Here is a 27,197-nt window from a genome sequence, read left to right on the forward strand (position 1 = left end):
CGTCGCACCTTCAGTAAATGGCTATCGGTCGTCCATCGTCTTCCTTCATGGAATGTTCGTCACTTTTGACAGATCTGCTTGCCAATGGAGATGACTGGGAAGAAGCATCCACCTCCGTTCACAAGCTAACAACCATCCACTACTCTCATTTATACATACACCGAAGCAGACTCATGAGTGGAACCACTGACTAATCGAGGAGAGATCTGGGGGCTTTTTTTTTCTTCGTTTTCTTTCTCTCCCTCCGTCTCTCTCTCTCTCTCTCTTTCTCTTTCTCCCTTCAGCTCATTTATCAGATTTTGAACCGCTTGGTCATCCGACTACAAAGAGCGAGATGCGGGCCCGTTTTTGGCACCCCTTTGTGCCCACTTACGCCAAGTTTGTTTTGAATGGGTAATTAGGTGAGATGAGCAAAACGAAAAGCGAACCACAATTCATTCTGAGCGACTTTATGCACGATTTCTTTTTTCTCTTTCGAACGAGGAAAATCCTGCCATTTTCTACTAACTAATTCCAGAGCTATGTAGCCAAGTCCAGTGCGGATCCAAAAGTGGCGATTGGCAAGTCATTTCGTAATGGAATGGAATGTTAGATCTGGGCAATAATTAGGAATGAATGACCCCAATTAAAGACATGCCTATCGTTCCACCAGAAAGGATTCAGTTCTGGTGCTTCAAAGCCACTTAATGAGTTTGATGATTTTGAATATCACGCTCCTTAAGGAACATCACACGGGCGAAGTCCATTCATTCAGTCCACACCATGAAGTCCTCAAATCTATGGATGGAGTAAGCCTCCATTCGACTAATCTGGCGAATCGAATCCAGCCCAATTCATGCAGAGAAGACCTTGATCTCCGACAATCGGTTGATCAACTTCCAGAGGATCCTAGAAATTGCAATTGAAACACACTATGGGGCACTTGAACCGGTTTCTACGAGAGACTTTCACGGAAATCTGATGAGCTAGTAAATTCCTGGACGGTAACAGGATGACTGGTATGCCAATCACATTTGACACCCTTCACCCTCTCCAAGTATCTGGGTTTACAACATGAATTAGTGGGTAACAAGGTGCCAGGAGAACCGCTTCAGTCTGAATCTAAACCCTCACATTAGTCCTTTTTGGCCTGAAATGACCTCATTTTGTTCAAGATACGAGATAGTCCCACATAAGATACTAGGGTTATAAAACAGATATTCGGCTCAAGACCAAGGTTATTTTGATTCTCTGGTTACACCACGACTTCTGCTTTTCCAGCTATATTTGCTCTTTGACTGACCAAAGGAATGAAAAATGAGTGCACGTGCTCCAACATAGGTATATGATGTATAGAAACCGAAGAAATAAGATCCAAAAGCCACGTCGAAAGTCTATTTCAATTCATTTAGAAAGTGCAAAATTTGTGATGAGAATGCTATTCCATTGTATGCTAAGATTCCACTCAACCCGAGATGGATAGAAAGGTACATGTCGATCCTTGTCACCGGGTTGATCATCTATCGTTCCATCTAATAATGTGCCTTGACGGCATCACAATTGATTATGGGGGAGAACGAGGCAAATTGTTTAGGAGCCTCTTGCGTACACAGTAGGTACATATATAGTAGCTAGATAGATCATGAACCGACTATGAAGGGTCCCTTTACAAGGAGAGTTCCTTTTCCGCAATTCAAAATGTCCTTCATGAAGGTTCAGTGTTGTCTATTCTGAAGTATCATTCATTCGAGCCAACCCATCTCATTTGTATTCCAGGTATGTTTTTGAACGAGAAGCTTGGATAACCAACTGGTTTAACAAGTAGTCTAGGGACGGTGTTTCCTTTGACGAGGCAAAACCATTGTTTCATTGCTTGACATCCCACTGTGAGAAGGGCAGTTATTTTGCCTTCGAATGTTTCAAATGCGATGTTCAAAGGTGGAGAAGAGAAAGGCCAAACAGGATGCGATATGCTTCCAAATTGGACCCAATTAGCGGAAGATCAAAGAGGATTAAACTCATTTGCCAGCTTTTTGCAAATGGGTGAAGGGAATGGCATGTTGCTAAACACCCATCATTCTTGAATACCCGGTGGGTGGGTAGAAGCTCAATTTTTATGTAACCCCATTCTGGGATGGTCGGAATGATTCCAAATTCTCTTTGTGTCTGTTCAGTGAGCTTGGGTATGTCATGTTCCAATAATCTGACTGGCCTTGCCAATAGAATATTGATGGATTCGCCTTCGACCTATTTAATGCTCGGATCCACTTCACACACATACTCGTACGACTTTAATTGAAGCCAATGCGTTGAAGGCTCTTGCGGCGAAGATCACTCGTTTTATCTCGAGTCAAGTGAACCGGAACCGTATTTTGTTGCTTAGTACTTGCGTGAGTGGCTGATGGATGAGTGATGGGAATCTGAAGTTGGTTTTAATTGAAGGGTTTTCTTCCCGATCAATATCTTGAACGAAAATTTCCTGCTCTTGTGGTTTTGTGGTGTGGTCAATGAACTGACCAATGGGATCGCCCGAGTCTCTAGTTTTTGGCCGGGTTCCGTGGGATGTTAGACTTCAGAACGAGTGGAGATTTTTGCATTCTAGTCGGCTAACATGGCCAACAAGTCACTTGCTATTTTGGCACCGCGTTCTTCCCATCGAAGAGCCATGCATTCAATCTTTTCATGGGCATCTTTCTCTATTCTATTATATCCTACCACGCCACTTTAAACAATTCCCAATTTCCTCGAAGTCATGCCAGGAGGTAGCTAATTAGAAACCCCAAAATGTCTTTGAACCACGCATTCGCACTCTTCAAAAAAGAAAAAAAAACGAGGAAAAAAAGAAGGAAAATGAAGTATCCCAAAATAAGTGTTCCGGCATCTCAATATTGTTGTTGAACAAAGACGACATAGCCATTCATAGAGTTTCTTTATGTCGTCGACAGCTACTCAAGTCAGAGTAGTGACAATAAACACTCTCGTACAAGCATTCATAAATTGGCGACCTCCCGCCAAAGTGGATAGTTTTAAGTAGTGATTCTTTGAATAGCCAAGGACATGCCCTGAATGGGTTGAATGAGTCAGGTCCCATAAATTACACAATTATACAGTGCTGACAAGTGGAGAAAAGCCACGGTGACGCACAAGACTCTTCATTACAACGTTGGATGTGTCTATAGACCTTCTACCTTGGCCAGAAGAACACTGGGACTTGAAACAATGGGCGATGAATAAGTCTTCAAGGAGCTGGAGGTAGCCTAATAATACGTAGAATGGCACAGAATTAACTCCTCAAGGATGTCCTCCCAACTTGGTTGGCATCGTCAATGGATCGCACTTGTACCTTCCTTCCTTGGACGGGTAATTTCTTTCTTGCCTGGAGCCGGACTTTGAACTCTTCACTCCGAAATCAGCGACCTGCGAATAATGATAGAGTTTTGAGGAGGTTTTCAAAGATAATCGGGCAGATTCATGCCAATTTTCCGTATGAGTCTGGCCAAAAAACCACGTTCGACTCATTTCTCGGAACCAATCTGTAATCTCCTCACTGTACGTCAGTCAAGGGTGGATTTCTTTGGCACATTTCAGTTCACCAAAAAGGTCGAAGTAATTGATATTGCGTTTGCTTGGGTTAATGTAGTACATCATGTAAAAAGCAAACAAAAAACACGGGAAGAAAGTGAGCTCTTATCCTCATATCTGTTGGTCGTTGGCTTCTCAGGCACTCAAGAAACTTGTGCCCTTAGGTATAGATTAATGTAACTTGACGTCATGAACAGTTTCTCCAAGTGAAGTGTTACCAAAGAATAATGATGTTACCAACACAAGAAAGAGCACTGACCGGCCCTTGGGACGGGTCCTCGGCCAATTACCAGTCTCTGAGTGGAAAACAACGTGACTAAAGACAACAGGGAATGTAGTTTATGAGGAACGTGGCCGTACTACTCAGTGGTAACTTAACCAACGAGAGAAACCTATAATTAAGGAAAATGACCTCGAAGAGGGCTCTAGACATGGTCTCGCATCGATGATTGGGGGACATTTTGAAGACAAAGGTTTGGTTCTTTTGACTTGACACATTGAAATTCAGCAACGGAGATTACATAGATCGGATGTGACGCGAGTACACGGAACACCACCTTGGTCACTTTCTCGCTTGCCGATCAATCGAAATTGTTTCTGACAGTGAGAGATTATGTTGATTTGTGGGGCGGGACGAGGAGTTCGTCAAATATCAATGCTTGGTGACTTTGGCGGGTTGGCCTTCGGTGATGGTTAGATCAAGATGGTTGATTCTCAAAGAAAGGCGCTCTTCATTCAAATGAAGGGAGTCGAGTCCATCCATCTAAGCAAGATTCAAGGTCAGGATGTAAGATTGAAACCCCCTCTTTGTAACCAAAGATGGGTTTTAAAGAGGTCATCTTGGCGTTGTTGTGGTGGCCTCGTTTCTGGGGGCTTTTTTTTGTCTTGTAATTTTCGTTCCTCATAATAAAGGTCGCTCGTAACTTTGAATGAAAAGAGGGTCTGAAGATTCATCTATGCGAACACCGACTCCTTTTGACCCCGGATGACCCTTTGGGGTCTTTGGAGGTGAAACAATAAAGTGGTGGCCGATTATTCCGAATGGTCCGGGTGGAAAAACTTTTTCACTCCAAAAATGCTGTCTGCTAAAGTGCTAAAAGGCAAATAATGGTCAGACCACTCAAAACTCGTTTGATATCTCGGCTAATCATGGTCTTGCTTTTGCCAGGAATATTTTCTTTTCTAAAGTCTCGAGCGACAAATTCACTTAATGGCATTCATGTGTGGGCTTCATTACCTGCATCCACGAAATCTATTTGTGGTGACCTTTTTGACTTTGCTACTATTAATAATGTGTCGGGAAGTGGAAGAAAAACAACTTGTTAGTTAGGCCCAATTTCCCAGTTCATTGATCATGCCCGAGATTCAGTTGTGGATTCGTAGGGGACATGGACGAGATCTAATTAGCGTTTCCACGGAACATACACATTCCTTGACCGTGATCTCATGATGTTTGACAATCCAAGCATTTTCGTGTCCGCCCTCATCGGAGTCTCCAATGTGTTGTAGTAGATCATTGATATCATGAATTCCGGTGCTAGGACCTCTACGCATGAAGGACTGGGTGCTTGATCGAGTTTCAGCATGAAGCTTGAGACCTATTATTGTGTTAAGAAGTCGCTAATGAAGATTACGTTCCGACGAGAGAATCCGAAGGTTACGGGTGATTTGACCAATGAATTCAATGGGATCGGAAGATTATCACAACAGATTAGGACACATGGGGGCTTTTTAATGATGCCCGTTCTCTCGTCACTGAATGGGAACTGAACACCAATTCCCATTTAACAAGCAATGACTTCCAAGATTCTTGCACGAATTAGCGTTCATTCGTGTCAATTCATCTCGACTTTTGGAAAGAAATGGAGTGCTGGGGAAAAATTCGACTGATTTATATAATGATCTTACCACCAATCAAATCCCTAGAACAAGGAAACACAAGCAATTACAGGCTTTTTTCATTTCCCACCACCATAAACTGCTTTTTTGGAGTGACATAAAAACAGCGGAAAAGCACTTGAATTTGAATATTGACATTCTTAAATTCCAGAGTTCGAAAATCATGACAAATAATTTTTAACTGAGAGTGTTAAGCAAGCATGTCCAAACTACAAACAAGTTATTCCTTCTAAGATGGCACCACATTAAAATTCCTTGACCGGAGTGTATTTCTATAAATAGGAAGGCACCATTTGTATTTCGTAAACGACCTTGTTATCGAAATGAGACGACATTCAATAATAGATCAGATGTTCGTAAACTATTGACCAAGCCTGGTTTGAATTCAAAAATTGTCATAAGAATCTGATTAGAAATCATAGTGGCGAAATATTCAAGCAATTCAAAACCTGTTTTTTGCACTTGATAAGAGGTCCTCCTTGGCGCAGGACATGTTTGATATCTTCTTTTGGTTAGAGGTCGATGAAGGCTTTGAGTCGTTGCCCTCGAAGTCACACTTTCTCATGATGGTTTCCTTATAGATCAGATCTAGGAATGATTTTTTACACGATGTCTTCTGTACAATAGCGATGAGACCAAGGGTATGAAAGTGATAAGGAACCTTGATAGTCAAGAAATGCTTCGTTTCTCACCGTAAAAGAACTTGGATTAGAAACGTCAACCAAATATTGCTTGAGCTGATTAATAGAAGATAGAAGGGTGGGAACTTTTTTTGATCAAATCCAAGACTCGAGAGATCCTCTTCAAAGTTCAACTCGCTTTACAGCTGAATGTTATTTCGTGAAGATAGGATATACGATACATACTAATTGATCAACGCCTCCAATTCTCGCAATTTCCTGTTCGTGAAGTGAGTTGCATCCTTCTAAGCAATTGGTTTCCCAGGTTTTCATTCTGTGTTTCACAAATTTCTAATTACAGGGTGGCCGGAAATAACAACAATTTCACATTTCCCATTGAAAAACGAATTGATCAATAATTCAAATAGAAATATCACGAACAAAAAATTCCAATCTTGGCCATCTGTCAAGATTCTCTTCAAACAAATCAGACTCATTTCGCAATTGCACGAAGAAAAGATCGAGTTTTGTGAAGGCACTTTAAGTTGCTTTTGAAAAGTATAAGAGTCATGGCGAGTAAGTATAACGTAGCCTACAGTCCTCCCTTGTTAACTATGTTGAAGTTCTTCGCAGTTTGGAACCTGTGGTGGTCGCGAATGAAGGCCATAACATGCGATAGGCTCAGAATGGGGATGCTTGCTTAACTACCTTACTAGTGTGAAATTGCCATCACTAAAGATGTTTTTAATTGACTAATTGATTTGAAGCCGTTGTTTCCGGCCACCCTGTACGAAAAAGAAGGCATAATTTGATCATGTCCAATCTTCCTATCCTCTCGAGTATGCAGTATTTATGTCACTCATTTCTGCTTGCAAGAAATATTAGAATTTGCATCGTGCATACCCAATGTCATGAAAATGAAATGATCCGCGTTGATGAACTTGCATTTGCTATTCCAATATGGTCATTGGAATTTTTAGGCCAGTGATAATTGGACAACTTGATTTAGGAAAGTTTCAGATACCAATCCGCCATTGAAAATGTTCCGCTCCTGACCTGATTTACGCCTCATTGAGCTTTTTAGTTACATTTTCAGAAAATCACCACTACCGGTAGGTGAAGGTAAAAGGGGGACAATTTTAGGTTATGAACATGTTCATTCGATAATGCAACCCAAGCCTCTTGTTTTTCCACCTGTTGGACGAGATTTCATATTGCAATCGAATTCCATGAGTTCATCTTTCCCTTTTAGGAATGACATCATGCTTACCAGGCTTGAAAATCAATGTAAAAGAAGGTTCTTAAGCGCTCTTTTTTTCTGCATGGGGTCGCATCAAAAAACGTAAACATCAATTGCAGAATTTGCTAGAAGTGGTTTTGGCATTAGTGATAATCATAGAAAGTCCGTAACCTTTGAAATCAGTGCACCCAATGAATGCCTCTAAGGCGTGTAAATGGGCCAATAAAAAGGTCTGAAAAGGTGCCCTTCGGCGGTCATGGAAATTCCACTATTTTGTGCACTAAAAGGGGTTTTGAGGCCTGACAGTGACTTCACGTTAAAACACGTCAAATATTTTCTTGCCTCACTTATCCGCCTATTTCGTCATACCCGATTTGAAAGAAGGAATATGGCAGGAAATCAAGACTCTGGTTAATAGATCAACCTTCAGGTTTAATTACTAACCATGATGGCATTTGATTGTGTGGTGGTAATGAAGTTTAAATATGCCGAGATCACCCAACCAATGCTTGCCCCAGTTGCGGATCAATCGAGTGTGAATAGGATTGTGGGTTTGTGGATGGCCTTCAGCCCACGGAGTTTTGGCAAATAGATCGATAAAGGACATTTGGGTGGGACACTCCATTCACATCTGTGTGTACAGAAGATTAAACTGATAATTGGAAAAACCTTTTGAAATCCCAGAAATTCGCCGCTTCATTGGGCGCCAGTCACAAGAACTTACGCCTTCAAACGTAATGCCCACCCACGTGTTGGAAATGAAAATCGTGAAAAAAATGGCCGACGAAAGTGTAATGGCCATGTTCGGTTGGTCGATCGAGAGAAGCATGCGAATCAAGGACCGAAGTCAAGACACACTTTCGGTGGTTTTCTCGGTTTCCATGGTGCTCTAGTATAGTAGGATAGCAATATTTCAATAAATCGACTTAATTCTTCTGGCCGAGAAATTTGATTATTCTTGCGTCAGCGTTGTAAATATGAGGTAAAACTTTCCTGATGATTTGATGAGGCAGGAATATCTTTGCTATCATCATCTTCCTCTTCGTTTCACCTTGGAAGCGAGCTCTATTCAGCACAGTGAAGATAGATACGAAAGAAGAAATGGCGAGATAAATGGTATGATTGTTTTCGAGCCCACTTATCTGATTGTTTCGACGTCATTTAACCATCTAACTTGCATGAAAGCCCTCTTTGATGTTTAAAAGAATATATTCTTGCCCCGTTCGGATTAAATCTTTTTTTTTTATTTGAACTAAACAGCCAGTTAATGTTGTTGTTCGCTTTGAAAGGCCCCATTTCTTAAGAAAGTCAATATCCTGGAGGTGTTATCAGTGTTCAAAAGGCTTCCGTCCACAAAGATCGGAAGCTCTTTTGATGAATGTTATCGACGCTGGACCAAATCTGAATCACAATATATTCATCTCCCACATTAATTACATGAAATGCGTCATTGTAAGATGATCGCGCAGATTTGGTTCTCTTTGGCCGCCGAGATGCCATCAAGCTATTTGGTGCAGCAAGCAGCCTTGAAGACGAAGTACCAAATTGAACTGGAAAGTACGTAGTAGTGACTTCCTAGCACCCGATGAAATGAATTGATTGCAATCTTTCAGGGTGACTTACTATACGAAGAGATCACTAGCACTTATTGTATCGTGGATAAGGTCCAAAAGGTGGATCATTAGAGCTCCGGGATCGTAAACATTCTTGGGACAGAATTGCTTGCTCAGGCATGATGGTTTGAACTCGTTAAGATAAGATCCCTTTGGAAGTCACGGCTTACGAAGAATCCTGCGAATACCTCAGGATCATTCAATGATGCACTCGTTTTAGAGGGCTTCCTCAGGGTAAAGAAATCACCTATCGGCCCCCTGGCAGAGTCCATCTGTCAATTTTGAAGGTTAAATCGGCCCGTTTTGGTCGCCAATTCAATAAAAATGTCGGCAGTCATAACTTTACAGGGTGGGGTAGACGCGATGAATCATGTCAGTGGCTACTTCCAAGTAAAAAAAAAAGGTACTCCTTCAAGATCTTGCAATTTGTCGGAATCGCCTTCAAAGCCCCAATTAAAATCCTTTCAATGATTATAATGCCTGGTATATGACTAAATGGAATGTTTCAGTTCATCCGCCACGCCCTGTATTGGTGGCCCAATTTTGAAGGCCAGGAAGTCCAGTTTTGGAGTGAGCGCCTTTGTGTTCTCAGTGGGGCTTGTCTAAAATATGATGCGCTTCCATCCTCCTTCAAACTGACTTGCATTCATTTCTCGTCACTCTGAGAGTGGAAACACTCTTATTGAACCCATTTTGCCACTTCCATACTTCCATTCCCATGAAGTTCCCTCCCAAGTTGTCTTAACGCAACATTCTCACCGTCCAAATTGGTCTTTTTTTTCAAAGCAAGAAGTCGAGCAATGCTCCAAACTCACAACTTCGGCTATGAGAGCTTGCAGATCCTTTGGTTGTTCAACCATAAAATCGAGCTCGTCCTCTTCTCTTTTTCTCTTGTGATGCGACTTTTGGGAATGACATTTGAAGCATGATATGGCAAAAGTAGGAGAAAAACTTGGGGCTGAATCATCAAATCGGCCTTGAACGGCTTGATATTCATACCTGAATATGGATCAGATTGGTTTCGGGTCTGTCAGGTGGTGGTTGGTGTGTATTAAGTAATTTATCATTGGGGGGCCCTGTTTGGAAGTGCTTGATATATTGTATTCTATTGACAAATGAGCCCTTGAGGTCATTGTGCCTTTAGGTGGTTATTTCTTCATCCTCGCAATATTGTTACAGAGGTTTGTGGTGTTGTGTCAAAGAAACGAACGAAAACAATGCCTGGAACCTTTTCTCAGAAACTAACACAAAAGTTAGTTGGCTCTCGCCTAAGTTACCCACCTTGGTCATAGTGTACCTACAGTATGCACTCATTGTCAGCTCGAACCCATCCTTACTTACCTTGCGGTTCAGAACGGGCATTTTCTTGAAATCGTTCCCACCCTCACCATTCGTTCATATTCAATTTCAATTGCGCGATGGAACTTGCCCGGAAACCCATTGGTCTTGATGGATAGTTGCCATCAACGATTGGGTTGTACTGAATGTAGAATTGCGATCACTTTAGAGACCGATTCCATCGCTCATCTGACGGTCCTGTTAGTGCGAGATCTTGCCTTACTTCGGCATCATGCAGTATATCTAGAACCATATGATGCTGTATGGTTCCATTTCCAGATCTGCTTTGATGAGAGGGATGCGCAACACGTTTGGTATAGAAGTACTGTAAAAAAGATATTGGGCCATCTCGCATCATTTGAAAGTACCGTAAGTAGACCCGGAAATGTTGTCAAGAAGGTGAAATGTTTCGAGTTATTGTACGAAGCTGGACGAGTGTTACACCTGAGTGATAGAGTAGAAGATTTCCACATTCAAAAGAGTTAACCGCTAATTCTCGGCCATAAAAATTGGGAACCATACCTTGGATTGAAAACGAGAGAAATTTCTGCGACTACCTTATCGTTCCAGCAATCCCGTCGTTGTCGCTGTCTCTGGCTTTTGAAGCATGACCTTGTATGATTTGAAGAGATTACGGCATTGCTCTATTGAGAGACTTTCAGATTTATGAGGTTAAGAAGCTCTCGGAAAACGGCTGGTTTGATGCAAGTCAATACACTTCCAACTGATACATTACTTTTGTGGTGTCATGGTGCGAGTATTCTGGTGGAAATTCGATCGTATAGGTACTAGATGCGGTTTCTAAAATCAATGAATTGTCCTCCTCCTCCTCCTCGTCCTTCTCCTCCCCTCGACGGTTCATTTTACGGTCCGATGGAGTCCAACCCTTCTGTGGTGGTTCCCATGCTGGAAGTGCATATTCCCTCTCAGTGCATCGAAAGAGAAGAGGACTGAGAGAGAGAAGGGTCTGAGGATCATGTAGCCATAGGGTGAGTAGGCCAACTGACTGACCTCCTTGAGCTGGCTTGACGTGACTAATAATTTCGATTAAACTTGGCTAGAATTTCACATCTGAAATGCAACAGATCCCCAGTCCATCTGCTTTGGTTTGTGTACATTGCTTGAATAGTCGAGTGAAAGGAGAGACCACAAATCCTAAAGTCGTGCTTGACGACTATCGAGGTGACCTGATGAAGGAAGCGTAAAATTCCCCCTTCCGTCCATGCTATAATCTAATGTAAAGGCAATGATGATATGAACAATTTCGTCCAAGAAGTACATATGGCTGGAAAGGCCCTTAGCTCATTAAAGGGAACACGTCCAGCAGCTTCACAGTGGTACCCACAATTCTGATTAATGTCTAACTCGAAGGCCAAGACTTTTATCAGTGCTACAAAATTATGATTTCACTTAAACCATACTTAAGATTGTATCTCCAACCACGATCTTAAAATTTTGCAAAGCTTTCCTAACAATGACTGCAGTAAAATCCAGTATCTACAAAGCAATAATTGCAAAAATGGTAATCTTGACAATTAAACCGTAACATGTATAATTATTAGATTTCAATTCAGTTGGTCTAGCAATTTATTCTTAGGAAAAAATGATTGCTAATTTTGCATCTTGAATATACTTTAAGTAACTTAATTAAAAAATGAATTAAAAGCTCTTTAAGGATTTTTTTATTTAAAAAAAAGAATATTCATTCCATTGGAAAAAAGTAATCATATTTTTTGATCATAACCTGAAATGCATATCGGCCATCTTTTGAACTATTTCGTACTTTGAAATTGTAATAGCTTAGTATTTGCCAACTAAAAGCCTTGACATTTGAGTAAAAAATTAACCCCTAGTTCTGACTACCGTGTATTGGATCCATTAAAGATGCGAGTGAGCCTCAGCGACAACTACAGGTGTAGATCACGAATCAGGTATGAAGCACATTAACTCAATTCTGGCCACTTCTTATTCACACGTTTATGAAGGACCGTTTCATTCACCATAAATTTTCATGTTAAGAGAGCACCACTTAACACTACCAAAAGCACCGAGCAATACATGAAATCCAAGTTTCAACGATATCAGTTGATAGGAATCTGACGTGACAATCCTTCAAGCGAAGTATGAATGTGGTTTTTGGACGGATTTAAGAATTAGCCATTGCAATTGATGCACTCGCCTTTGTCAATTGACATAACAAAATCTAGACTTGGCCTTTGTTTAGATGCTTAGAATGAAATTAACGCAGCAGAGTAGTGATTAAAATCTGAAGGAAGTTATTAAGAGAGAAACTTTATTGTGATAGGAGAAATGCTGTCCTTTCCAATACAGTGTCTCAAGTTTGCATGGTGCTAGAACTCGAGCGGACAAGTCCTTATGGCCAGTTTGTCCACGTTTAATGAAGTCTCTGCACATTTTTCAAGCTTCCAACAGCGATAACCGTGATATTTTTCTTTGTGGTTTCCCCCTTTGGGAGACTGTCTACATGTACATGAAGTTGAGACTTGTTACTTGTCCAATGTTCAGTTGAGTAAAAGTGGCCAATCGTGAACACACCTTCCACGTTCAGCTGTCGGTTGGCAAAAATCTGCGAATTTTTGCACATTTCAAGGCAATCGGGTCAAGTGAGGTGCGATAAGGGTGGTGGCGATCATTTCAGTCACCTCCAGTTCAAGTTTGTCAGTGCCACAGAAGAGCCTCTCGTTCAGCTAAAGGCTTTGAGACATTGATTCAGAAAGTGTTGTGAACATGAGGCATTCTTTTTGCATGAGACATGACAAGAACTCATCCCAACATGGTAAACAACATATTCGTACTTAGTTTCTGAGTCCATCTTCGGCCAAACTCGGACTGAGACGAGCTCGCTAAGATTTGTGCATTAGTAATGAATGTTGTATTCCTTGTATTCTTCTGAAGTGTCAAACCAAACTCCACACGAAGGCACTTGAGTTTTTTCAGTTTGTGAATACAATGCTGGGCTCTTTGAAAGTGGAAATGGTTGGTTGTAGAAACCTACATCAGTCGTGGTGGATCTTTCCAGTTATTTTTTGCCGTTGTTTGGATTGCTAAAAAAGCACAGAAATGATTTCCAAAAAGATGCCACTTTATGGATATTTCGTAATTAGTTGCATGTGCAATATGTCAATGACATCATCTTTTTATTTTGTCCATTCATATTGAGTTTTGTTTTACAATCGTCTTTATCAGACCTTGATGGTGGGGACACGTTTGCTGTGGTTTTCTATTAGAGCTGTTCGATGGTTGCGCCATCTACGTTGGACAACGATTGGATAGTGTTTCTAGCCTCTATTGTCAGAAACTGCAGCTGAAGAGGCTTTCAGTTGTCAACTGGTGCGCTCTAAAAACTGGTCGAGCAAGCGAGGCATCATACTCTTGTTTATTTGCCTTGTGGCGAAAGTTTCATGTTTGCCATAAATACCCTTGATAGTTCTCTAGTGGCCAGAGTTCAAGTGAAACACTTGAAAAAGTTATTGAGCCCCACTTTTCGGCCAATAAGTGCGACAGTCTGATTTCCAAACACATTTCACACATGCCGAAATATTATTGTACATGTTTTTTCAATTAGCTACCCTCCAATGAGGCAATGTGTTCAAAATTAATAATTTCATCAATATCTATCCTTGCTACGGCTTTGCTAATGGGGAGGAGTAATGGATGTGATTTGGTCCTTGATTGGAATAGACAGAATAATATTGAAGTATGTGTTTTTCCCAAAACAGAGATAAGAGCCCAACTCCAATGAATTCGGACTCTTTGAACTGGTTTGCACTAGGATATTGACCCTCTTCCGTCACACTCTTGTGAAACTTTCGCATCCGTCCAATCTGGAAGGATTGATAAGCCATTTTAACCAATGTGCTTCATTTCATAAGTTGTATTTCTGGTTTTGACGATCAGAAGAAAAAAGTCGGTCGATATTATTTATAGTCCATCTAGTGCGGATGCATTTCCTCTTTATCAATGAGATTGTGTCCATTGAGGTGTAATTCTTGTGAAAGAATGAGATTGACATACGTCAATCTGAATACAATGTTTCTCATCCTCTGTAACGTCATTCATGTCGATGTCGTTTCCAAATAATTGGCGTAATTTATTCCTCAAAATCGGTGACGGATCTTCTTCTCCTCACCTGAGAATATTTCAGAAGATTGCACGAAACCCAAGACATTTGAAGCCCAGCTTACCTCTCAATTCTCCTTGCCAAACTCGAAGAAAACTTTTCGTTATTCTCAAAGTACTTTTGAAACTTCTTCCAAAATTGAATAAATCATTGAACCCTCTGTGGGAACCTCGAGTTTTCCTGGAGTATCTTACTCTCCTGGAGTACCCACTCATTGCTCTTAGAGCCAATCACTCGAAGATTATTGTTGTTTTACCAGTAACCAGATCGAAGCAGCTTTCTGATGAGGACCTCGTGACCTCGGAATACCTCCTCTTTCTCGCCGTTTTGTACTTGCCTCTCATCAAATCCGAAATGACGACGGGAGAAACTAGCCTTTTCGAGATGAGGAGAAATACACTACATCATCTTCGTACATACCGCCTCTTCAATCCTCTTTCGGCTCCTGAAAGTCGATGATTGATTAATTGCAATTGAAAATTCCATTTTCTTTGTGTTCCAGAATGAGAAATTGGGCTGGAGTAGTCGGGGTTCGAGCGTTCGGAAGCATCTGGTTCGTCGCTCACTTTCCAGCTCGAAAATTGATCAATTAGGACAAGACTCGGAAGAAACCTCGTGGCCACCGACTTCCAAAACCCGAGTCAAAGGCGAGAACAAGGTAAGCATTCGAGTTTCTGATACACCTAGGAGCACATCTCGTTGGGATGAAGGTCGTTGGGCTATGAATTTTGATAGAGATTGGATCATCTTCGATCGAATCCACGTGCTCAAGAATGACTTGACGATATGTATGTAGTTTACTTACAAGGGACAATTTGGCGAAAAAATCACAGCCAGTTCGTGCACCACAGGCGATAACCTTGAAATGAATGCTCAAATACATTTTTTTTTCGCGAGAACATGCTCAAAAGCTTTTCAAGACAAATTTGGCGACCATTGAACCTGGTTGACATTGGAATGCACGGCCTGAAATTTCATTGAATGCCAATTTTCACACCTTAAACCTCACGACTTGTCATTCAATATCGCCCAGCCACACTTTCCCCGTCCAAATTGATCTCGACAAACCCACTCCCCAAGCCCAAATTTGTCTTACATTGTGAATCCAAATCTGGACAAGTTGCTCACATCCAACGGGCCTCATAAGTGTATTCGAATATTCTCAATTCTACACATGTGTGGCTGACATCCCGGTTTTTTTTTCAAGAAGAGAGAAGATACCTGCTGAAAAGACAGAAATCGTGAGCTTTAACGCCATGAAATTAACTCTTTTGATTGACAAGATTAAAAGGTGAGGAACGCCAGAAAGAGATGCTGACTTTGGTCCCCTTCTTCTTCATCATCATCATCACTTCGGTGCATGACAACTTATCCCTCCAAAAATGGCATTCTTGTGCATTTCAAGGTCGAAAATATGTCAAAAATGGTATGGCTGGCGGTTTTTGGAGCGCTAACCAAAGCCTGTGTTTACAAAGGAACCAATAACCATGGTGTTAATGCCTTAGTAGATTAGACAGAACAAGCTGTTGTTTGACTGTGGCCAGAGATCATCATGGATGGCGAGTGAAAACTTGTCCAAGGATTCTCGTGCCACCACCACAAAGTCTGCTGACTCCGCCAAATCATCACGACAGCAGAAGAGGCACAAAAACCACGTGTTTGAAGGCGCTGACCCATAATCAAAACCCGATTAGGGGAATCGCCTCAATCTTAGAAACACATTTCACTTTTTTTGTTCCATCCACCGAATAATGCCTTGGTGCCTGGAGCTCAAGCTCTTTTTGGGACTCCATTTTTGAAACGGGTCAGACGGGTCCATCTCGTAAAGATGACTCGTCTTTGATTTCTTATCGATACTTTTGTTTTCTGGGCATCTTGACAGCTTTTTGAACGAACCTGGAAGAACCCTGAAGGATAATTAAGCCATTTCGTGCATTTTTATTATTATTTGGAAATGATGCACTGAAATCGTATGTATTTGGCATTTCATAAAGATATCCATCAATGAAATATTGTCAAGACTTGACATGTCCATTCCGAAGGATTCGACAGTCAAACTTTCTCTGGGCAAAGTGAAGACAAAAAGAGATAAAACCGTAACCGAGACCGAAATTTTAGCCGAAAAAGCTTGCGGTACATCACTAATATATAGGCTCCCTGAAAATTGCAGCCTTATGCATTTGGCACAGTGGCAGTACGAGTTCATGATTAAAGCCCTCTAACCCGAGGCTTGAAATAGTCCAAGAAAGTTTCTCTTTGACAAGAGAGAGGGAGAAAAAAAAAGTTTCAAACCAGGAGCTTTTGACTCTTTTTTTGCCGACTTGATAACAACTGTCGGGAATGTAATCCCCAGAATTAATGCAATGTTTTGAAATTCAAGTTGTGAAGAAGCCCGAGAAAGTAGAGAGAAAGACGACATCATGCATTGTTTATCCGACGAACGATTGTGGGTGATAAATATATTCTGGACGAGTTTATCCATTGGATTTGTACTCTACCAACGTGTCGCTAGGGGGAGAAGAAGTTGGTCAGATGTCAGAAAAGTGTGGCGATATCCACTTGCCAATAAGAGAAGGCTCCATATGGTTCGTTCCAGGGTTCAGAGGTGCCCTTGTTAATTGAAACTAGATGTCCAGGGAAATCAGTTTCTTGTTGGTTCGTGATTCAAAACCGGTCAATTTTGTTTCCATTGCTGCGAGTCCTAACATTGATGGTTTAGAGTTCGCTCGCCTTCAAATTGGATGAAGAGTACTTTCCGGAAATGATAGATCGTTTCTAATAGCTTTGTTTTAAATATTTGCCAGAAGGTTCGGTTGCCTCTTTTTTGCCTCATTTTTGACGACGTCCACTGCTCGAAAGACTTAATTTGGTCCCGATCGAGATGATAATGGAGATCGACGCTGCAAATACCTGAATTTCCCGGGAGAGATCTCGCTCTCCCTCCTAAAATGGAAATCCAAGAAGAGAAATTCAGATTTGCTGCTTGTTGCCCATTGGATTGAACACGGCTCGAAATTGAGAGTATTGAAGGGTAATTTGATGTATTGAGCCAATACCCGCTTCGTATGTAGTACGACGTACGTATGTAGTAGTACCTCATGACTTTCTCCAACTCGGTTCGAAGCTTCGAGGTGAAATCAACCAACGAACATTGGCTGGTAATGAGCTAATCTCTGACATTCACGACTTTGATTTTGCTCTTCACGTAGCTTAATTTTTCCTCGAAATTTTCTTTTCATGATCATCATCATCATCATCACCACTGATGTGGGAATCGATTTCTAATTATACACTTTTATCCGTGCTCCAATGAGTTCTACAGCTGGGTCATCCTTTTTTCTTCTTTTTCATCGTCATCTCTCATCAAAGCGTCAAAAGATGGACATGCTCCCTTAATTAGCTTAATCTGGCCACGATTAGAATGGCTCTTTGATCACAATGCTAGTCAGGGAGTGTGTTGGGGAGCCAAAATTGCGGCCTCAATGTCATTTCTCAATCACCTTTTTTTTGGACTCCTTCCGCTTTCAAGGAAAGTTCATAATGCATGCAAAAGTGATTAATAGCCCAAGACAGTTCTCCTCCTTCCCGCTGTTCTTGTCCCATCACTCAGATTCGTAGTAGGGCCTTTGCACATTTGCGTCCGTCCAACTTGCGTGAGGAAAGATTTCAATGATATCCGCTCCGTCCGCCAGAGATGGGTTCACGAAACTTTCAACTATGCACTTGTATGAAGCTATACAAATGCCGGAGAGGATATGGAGATTGGCTAGATCTTTTGGAAAGTGCTCGAGTATGACATCATAGCAAAGAGTCAGTGTTTGCGGGTAGGATGCAATATGAATTCCACCCGCTGAGCGGGAACTCATTCTTTGGCGTTAAGTATACATGTTAATTTGCTCGGAGGGCACATCGTTAAACCCGGGAGGAAGAAACCAAATTAGACGGTGGTTCCTTATCTCTCTCTTGTCTTCCTGTGAGCTTCTCGCTCTTGCCTCATTCGAATTATCGAGCCCTTTTGCGAAATGATTCAAACCGTTCATCTCTCTCTCTCTCTCTCTTTCTCTGAATCTCTTTCATGGATAGGAAAATGATGTGGTCATCACCGATGAGCTGGACGAGAACTCGTCTCAAAACGGAAGTCTGGCCTCTGATCGCGGTGTTGACATTGGGCGAGTGGGCATGTGGGCCACCGACTTCGAGAAGCTCCTGCACGACCCTGTGGGACTCCAGACATTCACGGTAACACACCAAACCATCAAGTCGTATCCGAAAAGCATTGGACATTCTCTACATGCTCATCTCTTATCTCTTTTCAGGAGTTCCTCAAGAAGGAGTTCAGCGCCGAGAACATCTTCTTTTGGGTGGCTTGTGAGCGCTACCGACACTTGGAGAACGAATCAGAGCGGCACACGGCGGCCATTCAAATCATGGACAGACATCTCTCAGCTGGAGCTCCCGATCCCGTCAATGTGGATTCACATGCTCGACAAGCCGCTCAAGATGGCATGGCGACCACCACACCAACCATGTTCAACCTGGCCCAGAAGCAGATCTACAATCTGATGAAGTTTGACAGCTTCAGTCGGTTTCTCAAATCCGAGCTCTATAAAGAATCCCTCTTGGCCGAGATGAGTGGGAATCCTTTACCGTTCGCCAACGATTTGGAAGCCCCATTAACTGAGAAAAGTGGCGAAGAGAGCAAGGGGTCCTCCAAGGAGAAGTCCTCGCTCTCTTGGGGTAAAAAATCCAGCAAGGCCGACGTCGAGAATCGAAGGCGTTCTTTGCTGCCATGGGGTAACCTTCGAGGCAAAGATCGATCCAAGTCCAAGGAGAGATCTATCGGGGAGAGCGAGCTTCGGGCGGCCAAGTCCATGACTCTCGTACCTAGTCAAGGTCAGCACAAGCTGAAGGCCAAATCGCGGGACGATCTCAGCCAGTCCAGTCGAGCCTCGTTGACGAGCGCGGATGTATCCAAGTTGTCGAATAACTCGCGTGATTCCTCGTTGAGCCACAACGCGGACTGTGAAGGCTGCACGTTGGCGCGTGTGATCCTGCCGGACAAGGCCACGACCGTGGTTCAAACGAGGAACCAAGAGACCATTCGAGCCATGGTTTCGCGGCTGCTGGACAAGAGAGGCCTCAAATACACCTCTTTCGATGTATTTGCTCCTAATCTTGACAAGCCATTGGACTTATCCGAGGATTGCTCCACCCTAGGCTGCACCGAGGTTCGAGTTGAGCCTCGGGTTCTGTTTCGTCTGGAACTCCCTTCCAAGAAGTCCATCGGGGTCAAGGCCAAACCAGCCAAGATCGTCAAAGACGTTCTGGGTCCGATTCTGAGTCAGTACGGTTGGAATCTGGACGAGATGCGGGTGAAACTGGATAGCTCCAGAATCGACATTGACCTCGAAGACACGGTCCAGTCCATTGATAATTCGCGTTTAGTCGTAACTGGTCGAATGCCTACGGAAGAGGTCAATTCAAGACTCTTTGAGGACATGATGCGCTCGAAACGTCCCCACAATAACGGATTGGACGATCAAAGGTCAGTCCGGACCGACAGTTCCACCGAATCCTCCACCCGGATTTATAAGGTGAGCGCTAATCCCCAATTTTCATTCTCGTGACCATGAACCACTGGAATATGGACGGGGAGGCTAAGGTTTAGAATTAACATTTTGAATGCGACTAAGCGCGATTTCCTTAAATGCAAGTTGCTAGAATCTCGTTATAGTTTTCTGCCTTCTTGAACAAATGCAGCAAAAGATATTCCTCCTGAAAGCGAGCGCAATATATAACAGACATTAGTCGATAGGACATCGAAATGATGAACTAGTCTATTCTGATAATCAATTATCAGAAGAGGGCTGGCTCATTCATTTTGTGTAAAGCGATGTACATAGTAAACCTTGAGGGGGCGTAACTTTTAACTCCAGCAAACTCCAGCTTAAGCCGAAAATTCAAATGCCAATCTGTTTCATTTGAAGAAGGACCCGGTTGGTCGACTCGATTTCGAACGGTCAATTTGGACGGTCGGATCCCTGTCCATATTCCAGTGGTTCATAGTTTGACCTAGTGGCAAAAAAGGAAATGTCTGTTAGATCAACTGTTGCCAAAAAAAAAGATTCGTGCAATTTCTAACATCTCCCGAGGGACATCATGTGCAATTCACTCGGCATTGTGCACACGCCTCAGTCTAATCCCTGCTTCTCTTTCCCTTCGATCCATTTCTAGAAGGTCCCTGGAGGAGACACCGAGAAGCAGAGTATGCCTCCTCCAGAACGGATTCCTATGAAACGTGGAGGTGGAGGATCGGCCTTTGCTAAGCCGAAAAACGCCAATGGTCCCCCGTCCTCGGCGGCAATCTTGAAAAACACCGGGGTGACAGAAGGTACGGGATTAAAGTGCAATGATGCGCGTTTCTTCGAGCACCAACCAGGATGTGAATCCCTCCTCATATCCTCGAACGACGAACGTACTCTCAAACACGACGCGTTCCTTTCATTTCAGAACTTTACGAGGGTCTCAAACTTGCTCAACGAGGTCGGCTTGACGATCAAAGGGGAACGGAAATTAATTTTGAGATGCCAGATTTCCTCAAACGAGGCGATGCGAACCCTCGGCCCAATCAGGTATGCCATAGTTGACGAGAAACGAAACCGATTACCGATAGAAAGATACCCTCTGGAAAAAATAGCCGGTCGTTTAGGAATGATAGTTTTTAAATATGCTCGCAGAACTTGCGGATAATGGACAGATAGGCCAAGAATGAGCATTTATGAGTCTACCTTATTCAATGTATCTTAAGTTTTGGTAGATAGACCGAAAGATGGACGAATCAGAACTTCAAATGTCGAGGCAATGCAAAGTAGAAGTGTTTTTCAGTGTATTATAACGAACATTCCTCAGCTCATTCACGGATCTTTCAAACAATTAATTGGGTGAAAAATAATGTTGATAAACTGCACGGTGGATATGTGCCAAGGCATGTCTTGCGAGTGAGCGTATTTGACACTTCTTGGTAATAAAACTGTACATTTTGCATTCAGGATACCAAGAGGATCAAGAATCTATGAACAGTGAATTATAAGCGCATTATATATGTACACTTTAAGACTATTGGTACTCTTCAGTTCTTGCTTCAAAATTTAAAGGCTATTTACCCATTAGATGTCAGTGAAACCATCATTCATTCTAATGGTTTCAAAATGTGCCCAGTGTTTTCTATTTCAAATTCAACTCGACAACTAAACGATCGATAGTTTTCAAAATAAGATACTTACGTCACCAAAGAATATTCCAATAGGAACAATGTACTAATGCTTGTGTTAGTATTTTAAAGTTTTAATACATGCCCATTTCATACAATTAGGCACTCACTGTTCATTTGTTCTTTATCCTCTTGACATGCTGGCGGCAAAATATATCCACTTTTATTATGACCCAATTGATTGCTTCAAAAATTCGTCCATTGTTAGCCTCCCTGTCCATATCTTGTTTGGCTCGCTTTTAAAGCGAAGCTCTTGCCTTCTTATTGCAGGGTAAGGAAAACAGTCATCCCTTCCAATCACCATTATCCCATCGCCAAAGTGAGCCCATCATCTCCAATCACCGCCTGGATGTATTTCCTCCCGATCCCCGGCTCTCTACCATATCATCCAATAACTTCTACAGTCAGATCGAGAACGACTACCACACCCTCAACCACCCAAACCACCCATCGCCGTTTGGGCGTCCTCCAAGGGACAGTTTCTACGTCCACAATCGAAGTAACGACAGCAATTTCTCACAGGAAGGATACTTGCCCAATTCTTCAGAGGCAGATCGATTCTTCAATTTATCCAACCACTCCGGAGAGTTCTCCTCGGGACAGTTTAACGAGTCCCGTGTGAGTTTGGGCTTTGGCAACACGCCTTATAGGCGTGGTGCGAGCACCCAACCTCACCACTCTTTGCCCCCTCAATCCTTGGAACCTCCCCAGAACTTGTACGAGACCTTGTCCCACTACAAAAGTGGATGGAACACGCCAGGAACGAGTCTCCCGCCCATGGCAGACCCGACCATGCTCATGCGCCGGGAACCGCCTCCACTGCCGCCCAAGCCCAAATTTGGCCGAATGGGCCGGCCTAATGGGGTCAGTTCGGAGATCGACATGCCCATGCATCAAGCTCCACAACATCAGCAACACCAGCAGCAACAACAGCAACAACAACAGCCACGAGGCTATTCTGTGAGCTTTGTCTAGAAAGTTCGTAGACAAAAGCGGGAATTGCCCGATGCTTCCTCGACTCTCGCTTGGCTGTGATCGACATTTTTAGAGTTGAGCTTTTGATTAAGCTCCGTGATGGGTTTTAGACTTCTTGCACGGTGGATGAACCCAATGGTTTATTTTCTCATCTCCCTCGACCTCTGTAGTACAATCGTCCTTTCAACGAAATATCAAAAAATAAATGAAACTATGAAACTGGATTGTTCTCCTGAAACTTCGTCAGAAAGTGAAGCTGCGTGCGCGCGGTTCCAAAGATCAAAATAAGTTGTTGAGGTGGCTCTCGCTCCTAATCGCGTTTGATGGCGAATTATGAGACACATATGGCAAGCTTTATTTATTTCATGAGGCCCATATTTTCCATAGGCTTATAAAAAAAAACATCGACATTTGAAACAAAAATTGTGCCAAAATTGTCATTAACTCATGAAAAAAAAAAGACTATCTGGTGCTGGAGCTAGTGTAGCCGAACTGTCAAAGAGGCAGCTTGAACAAGGCAAGAATCTTCTCCCTAGGTGTCTTGGGGTCACACCCCGGTGCCGGAGTAACCCTTTTAACCCTTTTTGGTATCTCTGACTCTCACATTGAAAAAATGAGTTTGAGTACACCTTATCACTGAATCACTCAAAATAATTCTGCGATAATTATAAATGGCGCATTTATGTTATGAGGCTTATTAGAACACCTCTTTTCTTTCTCGGGCTCCTTCATTGTTCAATTTTCTGCCCTCAAATATTCGGAAGGAGTATGTAGGTGTCAATCCAGTAGCAGGATTTGTCAGACTTGAACAAGTTTTTGACTAAAATTCCTGATCAACACTAGATTCAAGGGCTAGTCAGATCCGTCAACTCTAATTCGTTGGTCGATCAACTAATATACGAAAAATAAAAGTTTATTAATGTGAATAAGTTTTTCGTCTTGAATTGCTGATAATTCCATTCCCAGTAGCGGTAATGAAGTTCGCTAAAACAGAAAAAGAAAATTAACATATGAAAGGGCGTGCTAGATCAGCCAACTTTACTTCGTGGGTGATTCATATTTTATACGAATGTAGAGTTATATAATTAAATAATAATTCAAAAAATTTCCATTTTGAACCGGTGGGAATTGGAATTTGAGTAAAGGAAGGGAAGTCGGTAAAATGAACAGAACTATTCAATGGCAAGTCCTAGCCTCACAAAATGAGGAAATATTAACCAATTTTGAATTTGGGATGTTAACCGAATTCTGAAAAATTGTTCAGCAATTCATAAAAACATGCAATCACCCTTCCGGAGAACAGGAATATCGAGGACCGAATCATGATTCAAAAACATTTTCTATTTTCAATTTATAAGTATTCAAACTATCACGCATCACGAAACATCAGAAAATCGAGGGTTCGGGCGAACCCTGGCGGCCCTTTCGAAACTCGATGGAGGTATCAATGGCCGCCTAACGGGTCCACCCGGTCCATTCAAGGCCCTGGGCGGTGGAATAGGTCTTTGGTTGTCTGGTTGGCGGGCATCCCGCCAAATCATGGCCACCAATAAGTAAAATCCGCCCACTATTTTGCTGACCATATCGAGGCAACCCAGCAGAAATGGTGTGGCCTGTTTTAGCAATTGCGAACAGGCTAGAATTAAATCATGCAAGTAGCGAGCTAATTGGGGTAGAAAGTTGATCAAACCTGTGGTCAAGGCCATAAGAAAGACCATCACAAATTTGAGACCGTTGACTAAACTGTTCAGGGAGAGATAAGGCCGGGTCTCTTCCACCCATTCACCCGGTCGAAAAGCTAAGTTTATGTGACTTGAAAATTGTCGGTAGATTTCTGCCGTAGACCAAGGCTGGTCGAGATGGGCTGACCCAGAGCCTGGGACAGGCCATTTCCCGCAATGTGGACACGGACTAGCACCGCCTTGGTCACTGGCCAATACGGACCGAATCACTTTGATGCGCCAATCCACGCCCAACTCCGGACTGAACGTGGCAGCTTGGATGAGGAACCAGTAATGACCCAAAGCGTGTTGTCCCCGGGGCCAATCGACAAATAAAGCCACAGAGCCATCGTCCGTTTCTTAAAGACAAGGGCCAAGCTCGTAAAGCGTTTACAGCATACCAATTTCAAGCCTTGAGCCACTTACTGGCCATTCCGCAGACTTGTCCCTCGGGAATGCGTCTGCGGAGTTTGCGATACAGGCTTTTGGCATGGCGAATCACGGTCGTTTCGCAGGCATCGATCACGAGTCGATCCCGATAAAGGCCACGGTCTTCTTTCCACAAAATCCGATCCGCATACCAACCACTGAATAAGACATCCCTCCATTGGTCCTGGAGGATATCACGGATGTTGGCACGTGTCTCCTCGCCTTCTTCTTCACGGGATTGGTTCAAACTCTCCTGGCTTTGAACCGGCGGTCCAGACCTCGGATCCATAGCTGTACCACTCGTTGGACCTTTTTATTCATTACTGATCCTCATATCCTGGACCGAACAAACCCAACCCAACCTAACGTGATAGCAGCGCCAAACATTGATGCGCTTGAACTCGAGTCAGGTCAGGTTGGTACCAAATTCAAATCGAGGACCCGTTGGCTGCTCAGACACCTCGAGTTCATTGGCGTTGGCGTGGATAGGCGAGGTCTGGATTGCTGAACAGGTCCATGATGGCATCGGTACCGCCCGTACCCGGGACTCCCGAGTGGATGGCTCCCTTATCTCGCGAATTAGAGGCCGTGATCGCCCAAAGGAACCTGTTAACCAGCCGTAGTCGGGGCCGGATCTTACAAGCCTTGTCGGATACGGCTCGGGCAGGCGAAGATCAAACCATGGAGGGTCTTCGAGCCCGAGCCGTAGCTGAGGTGGTTCAGAGTGAGAAATCCTATCTCCGGCATTTGGAGATTGTCCAGGAATACTTCATGGACCCATTGCGGGAGAAATCATGGTTGACCCAAGTGAGTACGAAACCAGGAATATAATGACTTACCCACGTTATGGACACGCAAGACTCGTCCTCTTCTTGTTCTAGGCCGATTTTGTGACCATTTTCGGCGATTTCCCGGCCATTCTGCAAGTCAATCGCGAGTTGCTCAAGTCGTTGGAGTGTTCCACGGACAAAATTGGGCAGGTGTTCCTTGAACTGGCGCCGTATTTAAAGTTCTATTCCACGTACGCTCAAGAGTTCCAAGCCTCGGCCAAATTGGTGGAGCGCTATTGCGACAAATCCAAATCCTTCCGCCAATTCATCGCCGATCAAGAGTCTCGTCCCGAAGTGCAGCTCAAGCTCAACGCACTCTTGATCACGCCCGTGCAACGGATTCCCCGATATAAGATGCTCTTGGAGGATGTGATCAAAAACACGCCGGATTGCCATCCCGACAAGGCCAACCTGCAGAACGCCTTGACCCAAATCGACGCCGTGGCTTGGCACATCAACGATCAACTCCGGGAGCACGAGGATTCGCTCAAGATGGTCGACATCCAAAAGAGCCTCCAAGGTGGATTCCCCAAGATTATCATCCCAGGGCGCAAGCTTTTGCGACAAGGCAACCTCATGAAAGTTCCGCGAGCCGGCGGTCAAGCTCAACCGCGTTATTTTGTGCTCTTCTCCGATATGATGATCTACTGCAAGATCAAGACCAACAGCCCCACTCAACTCATCTTGCCCAAGGCCAACGCCCTCGAGTGTGGCTGCACCCTACCCTTGAAGTCCACCCAAGTCGAACCGCTAGTGGGGAAGGGCGTGTTCAAGATCACTTGCCAAAAAGAAGAGCTGATTCTATACTCCGCCGAGGGCGAGAGTGAGGATTGGATCCATCAGATCAATCTGGCCATTGCCCAACTCAAGAAAGATGCGGCCACGCTCCGGAAGGAGAGTTCCCGCCGAGAACCCATGAAAAGACCGGAATTGCTCAAAATGCGCCGGGATAGTCTCAGCCAGATCATGTCCCACAACACCAAGAACAGCGGTAAACCCACGCCTCGTCGATTGGCCTTCACCAGTCCCAAGAAGAAACGCCCGGCTCCCGACACGCCACGCACCACCCAAAGCGAGACCCCAACCAAAACCAAGAAAATAGACCATGCCGCTTGTTCACCGAGCTCACGCGTGACCCGCTCGGCGGCCAAGGAAAACAACACCCCAAATCAACTCATGCCCCCACCAGCCACTCCTACGTCCGCCGTAACTAGCGTTCAAATGCGTAAGAAGAAGGCTGTTCGGCCGTCTTGGAAGGCTCTGTCGCTCTCTCGGAAGGACAAGATCAAGGAGGAATCCACCCAATCCTCATCCTCGAGCCTCTTCCGCTCCCCGTCGATCTACGACGGATCCGAGGAGGACCGAAATCCGGTCATGACCTCGTACCTTTCGGGTCGAATCGTGCCGCTGACGCCGTCCCAGAAACAGACGGATGTGACCCATTTGGCCACCAAGACCGATCCAGCAGCTCTCAGGAGTCCGGAAGATCTCAGCCGAGCCCTGGTACCGGTTCAACTTTTTCCCGGACCCAGCCCGCCACCGGATGAGGGCAAATCTAAT

At 43.6% G+C, this 27,197-nt stretch overlaps 3 protein-coding genes across 5 annotated transcripts in view; 2 read left to right on the top strand and 1 right to left on the bottom strand.

The window, feature by feature from the left end:
* The window catches only part of LOC131881160 (regulator of G-protein signaling loco-like), a 33,455-nt gene extending 10,574 nt beyond the window's left edge, over positions 1-22,881 (top strand). Inside the window, exons 1-7 of one of the 2 annotated variants that reach the window (XM_059227939.1) lie at positions 12,875-13,068; positions 14,915-15,070; positions 18,496-18,651; positions 18,729-20,006; positions 20,647-20,803; positions 20,923-21,044; positions 21,953-22,881. In XM_059227939.1, the coding sequence (XP_059083922.1) occupies positions 13,045-13,068; positions 14,915-15,070; positions 18,496-18,651; positions 18,729-20,006; positions 20,647-20,803; positions 20,923-21,044; positions 21,953-22,657 (2,598 nt within the window). In that variant the 5' untranslated portion in view covers positions 12,875-13,044 and the 3' untranslated portion in view covers positions 22,658-22,881. Of the gene's footprint in view, positions 1-12,874; positions 13,069-14,914; positions 15,071-18,495; positions 18,652-18,728; positions 20,007-20,646; positions 20,804-20,922; positions 21,045-21,952 lie in introns of those variants that run through there. The other variant, XM_059227938.1, reaches the window with a different exon arrangement.
* Positions 22,882-23,977: 1,096 nt separating this feature from the next.
* LOC131881165 (uncharacterized) lies at positions 23,978-25,096 on the bottom strand. Of its 2 annotated transcripts, XM_059227944.1 has the most exons (3): positions 24,805-25,096; positions 24,348-24,737; positions 23,978-24,270 (listed from the first exon to the last, which is right to left on the bottom strand). In XM_059227944.1, exons 1-3 carry the CDS (start codon positions 25,094-25,096, stop codon positions 24,113-24,115), a joined length of 840 nt encoding a protein of 279 aa, XP_059083927.1. In that variant the 3' UTR covers positions 23,978-24,112. The 2 variants fall into 2 exon arrangements, with proteins under 2 accessions (XP_059083927.1, XP_059083926.1); XM_059227943.1 differs by having other exon boundaries at positions 23,978-24,737.
* Positions 25,097-25,170: 74 nt separating this feature from the next.
* LOC131881162 (rho guanine nucleotide exchange factor 39-like) lies at positions 25,171-27,197 on the top strand (the record flags this gene model as incomplete). The annotated part of the gene is given in 2 exon segments (XM_059227941.1): positions 25,171-25,614; positions 25,689-27,197. Coding segments are annotated over 2 exon segments (1,800 nt in total), but the record flags the coding sequence as incomplete, so codon positions are not given.

The sequence above is a fragment of the Tigriopus californicus genome, chromosome 5, assembly GCF_007210705.1.
Source record: "Tigriopus californicus strain San Diego chromosome 5, Tcal_SD_v2.1, whole genome shotgun sequence".
In the NCBI taxonomy this organism is placed as follows: Eukaryota; Metazoa; Arthropoda; class Copepoda; order Harpacticoida; family Harpacticidae; genus Tigriopus; species Tigriopus californicus.